This window comes from Limanda limanda, chromosome 17, assembly GCF_963576545.1.
Source record: "Limanda limanda chromosome 17, fLimLim1.1, whole genome shotgun sequence".
NCBI classification, from domain to species: domain Eukaryota; kingdom Metazoa; phylum Chordata; class Actinopteri; order Pleuronectiformes; family Pleuronectidae; genus Limanda; species Limanda limanda.
The window spans coordinates 24,162,001-24,170,415 of NC_083652.1; the positions used below are offsets into that span (position 1 = coordinate 24,162,001).

At 46.0% G+C, this 8,415-nt stretch overlaps 1 protein-coding gene across 1 annotated transcript in view; it reads right to left on the bottom strand.

Annotated features, from left to right (window-relative positions):
* LOC133023747 (basic proline-rich protein-like) overlaps nt 1-2,962 on the bottom strand; it is a gene marked incomplete at its 3' end in the record, with an annotated part of 6,793 nt that extends 3,831 nt beyond the window's left edge. Inside the window, exon 1 of the mRNA XM_061090809.1 lies at nt 2,890-2,962. Coding sequence (XP_060946792.1) covers nt 2,890-2,962 — 73 coding nt within the window. The remainder of the gene's footprint in view (nt 1-2,889) is intronic.
* Nucleotides 2,963-8,415: the final 5,453 nt, after the last annotated feature.

An 8,415-nucleotide genomic window follows, 5' to 3' on the forward strand; every position in this document is an offset into this window, starting at 1 on the left:
GCTGCGGCAGGAAGGTGGCGCTGTGGAGTCTCTGGGGTTTGGAGGATGGATATTATAGTCCCTGCGTTTAGAGGTGAGCCGACTCCATGCGTCTGAGGAGTTGTTTTAAGTTAGATGTGTGGAGCTGGGATTTGGGAGTTAAGGGAGGGTCTTTAAGGGGATTTTGTGGGCGGGGCCATAGCTGTGGTCGCTGGAAGAAAAAGGAAAAAAAAAAAGCGAATCAAAAACATCTGTTATAATGAAGGTCCTATTCTGGGCCTGTGGGTCGACCCTGGACCTGGATGGATCTGCTTGCAGTGCTTGGCAGAGGATAGGGGGGGGGGGGGTCACTATGTGATTGCAGCTCATTCTCTACAGCTTCATCCTTCCCCCCACCCCCCACCCCCCAACAGAAGCACGCTTGGTCAATCCGAGTTCATTCCACGTCTCTGAAATCGGGTTTGACAGTGTTGACTTTTTTTTTCTTGGCTCAAACTGAGTTTTAAACTTTCCACTTCTCGTCGGCCAGTCGTGGAAACGTTACCTGTTGTTCCAGCGACCACGTAGAATGAAAATCAACAGCCAGGATTAACATAACATCTGTCCAAATACATTAATTCAGCCGAATGACTTTCAGAAATAATCTGGGGTGAAATCTGAGCGGCTGGAGAAGAGAGGAAGTGAATCCATGCAGATCTGCCTCAGTTCAGTTGGAGAAACCGTCGACTCAGAATCAGATTTCATCAAATCAATCAATCAATCAAGTTTTATTTGTATAGCCCATATTCACAAATCACAGTTTGTCTCATAGTCTTTAACATGGTGAGACATCCTCTGTCCTTAACTCTCAACAAGAGTCAGGACAAACTACTAAAAACCCTTTTAACAGGTGAAGACACGTAGAAACCTCAGAGAGACACATGTGAGGATCCGTCTCCCAGGACGGACACAAGTGACACAGATGTGTAGAGGAGAACATCATCAGGAGAAAGGTTTTAGCAGCAATGATGAGGGGAAACATGTTGAAGGATAACTTCAATACTATATGTCAGGTAGTCCTGCTGCATCATAGTCTCTGGTCAGCAGCAGGATCATGATCCAGCATCAAGACCAGATCCACTATAGTCCACAGTCATTGTCCACTGGCCCCAGTTAGGATCCGTCATCAGCTGCCACCTCGGTCCTGGTCCACCACCATCCGATGCCAACGTGATAAAGGATCCTCCATTACCACTACGATCAGCTGGCACGATACAGAATCCACCAAACTGAGACCGAGACGCAATCCACAATCATAATCCATGGTAAATGGTAAAGGAATTTGTATTTATAAAGCGCTTTACAGCACAGTTTCACATTCACCCATTCACACACACATTCATACAGTACATCTATTCACAGCACTGTGTTATTCTATGGGGGCCATTCAGGGTTCAGCATCTTGCCCAAGGACACTTCGGCATGCAGATGGTTCAGTCTGGGGATCGAACCGCCGACCTTCAGGTTGGAGGACGACCTTCAGCCACAGCTGTGGTCCTGGATCTACGGGGGATAAGGCACAGAAACTCCGGGAAAGGGGTCTAGTTAGTAAACTTCACTTCACAGGAACTGAGTCACTTTCAAGTCTCAGATCCTCCGAGTCTTCACTCCAACATCTCCCTTATCTTTGGTGCACATCGGCCGGGCCCCGACATGTGCTCTCCGATCGCTATCTCCCCTGAACCGAGTTTGCGTTAATTTTTCCAGCAAAAATTGTGATGTGAACAATGAGCAGCGTGGGTTGGGTGACAGGTGGTCACTGTGCGTTCCCCCCGGAGAGACTTCGGTCTCTCCGGGGGGAACGCCATTAACCGTGGCGGGTTGTGAACTCGTATCGTGCGGGACCCCGAGCTCGTCACAGGACCGTCCAATCAGATGATGCGCTGGCTCTTAAAGTCTTGTTGTGTTGTGTTGTGTTGACGGCTCGTTCACAGTTGTGTTGTCCCCTCGTGATGCAGGACTCTGCCACCGAGCTTTTGTGGAACTTATAATTCGCAGCTGCATCCTGGGATCTCTCTGGATCGACCACAGCAGGGACACGGTTGTTGCCGGATTGACCAACTTTTCAGATTAATTTATTGACATTTCTAATTTTTTTTACAACTATGACATCGCTGTAAATCCAGCGACTGTTCGGACAAATGTTTTCTACTTTCCACACAAGAGAGTCAGTGGTAGATTGACACCAGGGCCCAACAGTCCCCTTTAAAGTCAATCAAGCTGCACCAAATGTCACACACACACACACACACACACACACACACACACACACACACACACACACACACACACACACACACACACGTGAACATGATACTAGATGTTGAGTTTCCTTCTCTTAGTGGCCGGGGGTTGAAGGTCACAGGAACTTTTACAAGCTTCTATTAATTCACTTTAATGTAGATGATTGGTTTGAGTGGAGATCAGGAAATGCTCAAGTTGCAAAAATACTTTGTTATTCAACGCTCACACACACACACACACACACTCACACACACACACACACACACACACACACACACACACACACACACACACACACACACACACACACACACACACACACACACACACACACACACACACACACACACACACACACACATCAGTCCCCTTAATGTCCCTGGTTGTTTTCCTCGAGATCTGTGGATAATTCCTGAGAAATCTCTATAATCTCGCAATGTTAAATAAAAAAAAGTGAAAAAGAAGAAGTCCTTGATTCTCCCCCCCGATCCGGAGCCAAACCCAAAGAGAACGAGTTGTTCCCTGAACCACATCCTCTCTCCACGTTTCAGGGAAATGTGTCCATTTGTTTTTTGTGTATTGCAAACACACAAACCAAGCAGCCAATAAACAAACAGGAGAGGAGACCTGCCTGGCCGGATGTGACAGTCAGGATCTTAGCTCTGGAGTTCTGGAAGTGATCTCTAGCTCCTGTCGTCATGGTGATCCATCTCCATCCTCACTCTCCTGACAGGTACCGTACAGGTACCGTACAGGCAGCCGCTGGGATCTGACTTCCAAAGTGAGATGTTATGTTGGGATGCGTTTGTTTGGAGTTGCCGAGTTCAGCGGAGGTCGAAGCCTGAGGAGTCTTTCAAAGTCCGTGAAATATGTTTTGGCAACGGAGGCGATCGCAAGGATTCGTACGGCGCACGCTCACGGACTTCAAGAGCAGATCCAAGCCGGCTTCGAAAAGGAGAGGCGGTGGACTAGTGTCAGAATCTTGGACTATGGGCAGAAAAGGTCTCTGGTTCGTCTCCACGGAGAAACAACACCAAGACGAACCTGGATTGATCTGTCCAAAAATCCAAGAGGATTCTCCCTACCCTGTCTAGTGCCCCTGAGCAAGGCACCTTACTCCCCCAACATCTGCTCCCCGGGCGCCGTACATGGCTGCTCACTGCTCTGTGTGTCCTGCACCAGATGGGTTCAAAGCAGAGGTTACATTTCCCTCCTTGCATGAGTGTGCTTGTGTTTGGGACAAATAAATGTATCTTAATCTTAATCTTAAAACGGCTCCGTGGTCACAGTGCGTCTGCTTCACCGCGATATTAGAGGTAGCATCAAAACTCAGGTTCGGCTCAGACCTCCGCTGTCCAATTCTGGAGTCTGATGAGATGTTTATTTCCGGCACCTCCTCTCAGTTTAATAATCCTGTTTGTGTGTGTGTGTGTGTGTGTGTGTGTGTGTGTGTGTGTGTGTGTGTGTGTGTGTGTGTGTGTGTGTGTGTGTGTGTGTGTGTGTGTGTGTGTGTGTGTGTGTGTGTGTGTGTGTGTGTGTGTGTGTGTGTGTGTGTGTGTGTGTGTGTGTGTGTGTGTGTGTGTGTGTGTTCACTCCACAGACACTGATCGATGTCTCCAGTTCAAACGCTGCCTGTCTCTCTGATCGCCCGTCAGCCTCGGCGTTCCAAAACACCAGAGCGCCACTTCCTACCCTTCTCTTTCTTTTCTTTTTCTTTTTCTTTTTCTTTTTCTTTTACAACCATTTCTGCTGTAATTGCATCAATCACCTCGTCGTTTAGCAGCCGTCCAAATTACAGGGCCGACAGCTGTGAGCGTGGTCGTCGTGCACACACAAGCTCCGCCTCCTCCGGGTTCATCACGGCTCATTTCCTAAAAGTTTCCAGTGAACGCAAAACAACCGAAGCGGCTCCGCTCGGTGCCAGACGTGTGGAGCTTATTAACGTGATCAATATAACACTGGGGGGGGGGGGGGGGGGAGCTCCAACACATGTTTCATATAAAACCAACTCCGTGAAATACAAGTTCAGAAATATGGAACCAACCAAAACACGACTCTTTAAAACAGCCACTGCCTCTTGTGTTGTGTGTCTGCTGTTGATCTGGTGGAAGTGTGTGTGGAGGGAAGGGGGGGGGGGTGGGGGGGGCACATGTTCCCCTCTGAGTTTACATTTGAATGTCAAGAATGTCTCTGAATTCAATAATACACAAAAAATAAACCACAGGCCGGCAATACAAGAGGCAACACAACTGTTTTGCGCGAGAGAGAGAGAGAGGGGGGCGGGGCTCTGAGTGAGTGATGCCATGGCCCCCCCCCCCCCCCCCACATGGCCGGCCCGCCGCTGTGGTCACAGGTCGACATCAGCACCGCTCTGCTCCAATCAGAGGAATTCAGACATCCGCCCTCCTCTGGTTCTCTCTATTTTAAGAGCCAGGCCGAGGGGGTGGGGGGGGGGGGTGGAATTACACTCCAATATTCTTAATCATTTCCATCAGTGATGTGGGATGTGGTGTCGGTGGGGGGGGTGAGGGGGGTGAGGGGGGGGGGACTGCACTCCTCTGCTGCTCTGGGGATTTTTCCATGAGGCACGTTAATGTTCTCAGGAGATCACCGCTCCACACGAGTGGCGTCTGAGGAGCGACCTTTGAAGTTGCCTGTGATGTGCGTCGTGTCGTGCGTTGACCCGGCGAGAGTCGGTGCCGAGGAAAGAAAGAGAGGGAACGGAGAGAGGGAGGGCGAGCTGGGATGAGCAGACGGAGGAGGAGAGGACGGTGGTCCACCAGCAGCTGTCATCAGAAACGAGCGACTCAACGCAAAGGAAGTGGCTCCTGACTAGGGTTGCAAAGGGGCGGAAACCTTCCGGTAAATTTCCAGAAACTTTCAGGAAACTTTCCATGGGAAGTTAAATATGGGAATTTTGGGAATTTTGAAAAAAAAAAAAAACAACTAAGCAAATTAAACGCTGAGCAATAAAAACATAATTCAAAACTCTATTTTAAAGATGTATGGAACGTTGAGTTCCAACCCTCCACTGGTCATTCTTCCATCACATGCACAGATAACTCCCAGCATGCTTCACTCTACAGCAGGGCTACTGAGGCCTGCTGTAGAGTGCAGGACTAGTCAGGTAAGTTTCAATGATATTACTGGGAAAATATATTAGCATGCTGATTGAGGATTGTTCATCTGTTCATCTAGACTATTTCCATTCATTTATCCATCAATTGTAAAATATGTTTACAGACGATTCCAATAGTTTGTCTAACTATTTATATCTCTGGCATTGCATTAGTGTTTTTTTACAAACTTTGTTCTCATCTTATTCTACAGAACAATGCCACGTGCACTCTCTCATGTGTGGAGACATTTCACCTCATCCAATGTAGAAGGAAAGGCTGTGTACATTTGCAAATACTGTGCAAAGACCTATGTTAAGAATGACACAACGATGCAGAAGCATATAGTCAAGTGCCCAAAGTTTCCTCAGGGCTCAAATCAGACTATGACACAACAAAATGTTTATATTTATGTCTGTATATGACAAGGTAAATACAGTTAGTATAAATTACCCACAACATTTCCAGTTTATTCCCGTTAATTCCCATGGAAAGTTTCCAACTTTGAATATTCCTGGAATTTTGCAACCCTACTCCTGACACACAGAGCAGAGTCGAGGAAGTTGAAGCACTCCTTTCTGTTTTCCTTTTTGACCTCATTAGTCGTCGTATCTAATTTTTCAGCGACCGCGACAAAAGATAAAATTACAGGATGTGGGATCCCCCCCCCCCCCTCTCCTGCCCTCTCATCTGTGTGGTTGAGGGGGGGGGGGGGGCAGAGGAAGGGAAAGAGCGAGCTTGCTCTCTGTTGGGAAGATCAGAAAGGCTTTGGCAGGAGGCCGTGCTGTGATGTGGTGGCCGACACACACACACACACACACACACACACACACACACACACACACACACACACACACACACACACACACACACACACACACACACACACACGGCCTCTGTGCTCTGCCCCTGGGTGGCAACAGCGGAGGAAATCCCCGGCCTTCTGTTGCATGACACAGAAAGTGCTCTACAGGCCTTGTGGTGGAGGCGTGTCCTCTGCCGCCGCCCTGCTGGTCGCTGACAGGAGCGCGGCCGGAGACGACAAACAACTGGAGGTGACGTAACACAGTGTCGGCCTCTTGGTGTGTTACCTTTTACAGAACACACAGCACAGTGTACAACCATTGGTCTGACTCTTAAAGCTATCGTTGCCTGGCGACACTGGGGAATGCTCAACATAACTCTTGTAAATTACAGGTTGTCCCGAAACTACAAATTAAAAGTCAACGTTGTCATACTGGTACAGTCACATGCTGTGGCACCGGCCCAAGTGAATCATTCATGCACGTCTGGTTCCTGGCAGGCGGCTCAGGCCACTCCCACCGGTCAGGCCACTCCCACCGGTCCACACACTGACGCACTGTGTCGGTTGCAAAGGTGAGTTTCTGTACGAGGATGCAACAATAACAAGTGTTTGTCATGTGGGTAAGAAATCAATGAGGATAAATAAGCAGCAATGCAAACACATTGTTTCTTTCTCTTTATGTTTTGCTTAAAGTCTTCTGATCGTCCTTTTCCTTTTTGATATTTATCACCTGAACCTGAAGAAACCGTCCATGTGCTGTGTTGACACTTTAAGTCAGTTTAATTTAGCTTAGGTTTGTTTCTTATAAAATAATAAGTATCCATCCAACACAAAACACATATTACAAGTAGGAGAAAAAACACCACAACAACAACATTGGCTTCACTGCTCATTGTGTTGCTGCTGTGGTGGAAAACAACACAAACTGATTCTTACAGTAAGTGTCAAAGCTCGAGGGCACAGTGATATTATTAAGTATTAAGTATTCCAAGAAAGGGAAGGAGAGGGATTTTATATTTATAGCTACTCTGAGATCTACAGCGGGATCTGGGACAAGGTTTTCTCTTTATGAAAATATACTTTTATCTTTAGGGTAGAATGTGGCTTAAAGCAGCACAGTTATAATCCCTTTATTTAATGCATTCTAATAATCACAGAGTCAAATTTCTGGCACATTAACAACAGTATAATGTCGTAAGATATTGCAAGGGTGTTGTAGTGTATTGAATTAGTAATCTAAGTCATTCTCAAAATCATAGAACACAAGATTAAGATTTTATATATATAATAATGTTTTAATATGTGTTTTTAAGTGTCTGCTCTGTTTTAACTTTGTGGAAAACCACCTGAAGCTGCATTAGAAGCTATAAAAAGAGCTCAATAAATAAGGTTTTTATTGAAAAACCAGGGTTATAAAAACCTTAATAACCCTGAAACAGGTGATTGTTTTCAATATTCAGTATTTTGTGCTTTTTAATGGCATTGGGAGAGTAAACAACATTTTCCATTAAGTTGCTTGTATCAGATATGGTCTCGCTCAGTAGTTTGCAGGGGACCTGGCACCAGGGCGCTGCTTCTACAGTTGCATGTGGAAAATAATTATAGGTATATAATATATAATAATAATAATATAATATATTTGTGTTGGGGGGTAATGTAAACAACCAAATAATAATACTTGATCTGCAGTACCCAATAACAATCTGACAACAACTGAAACAAGCTGAGTGAGTGAGTCCTTATACCTGAGGACCATGTGTCAGTGAATCCTAGTTTCAAGAGAGAAGATTAATAAATGCATAATAAGCTAAAAGTATCGGATAAATAGTGAAAGTGAGTAAAAGCTGAACTGGAAAATGTCTGCACAAAAATAAACACTTAAACTGCTGGAAGTAACATTTGAAACATTTAAAAGCAATTTGAAAGTGATCTTTAATCCAGCGTCTGGTCCAAACCCACATCATGAAGAGGATGGAAAGGTTGGTAACAACAGCCACATTTATATAAGTAATGGTGTTAGATAACAGTCACTTTAAAACAAATTGAAATGAACATTTGATAGTCATGTGGGAGCGTGTTTGGTCCTGATTGTGTGGTTTGAGAATATCAAATACAGATTTGAGCTTTTTTTGCTGCTTCATGCGAATCTCTTGAAACTCTGTGGACCTGAGCAGAGTCAGATGTTCGTCTTCGTCCGGAGCGATGGAACCACGGTGTAGAGAGTCCGCAGAG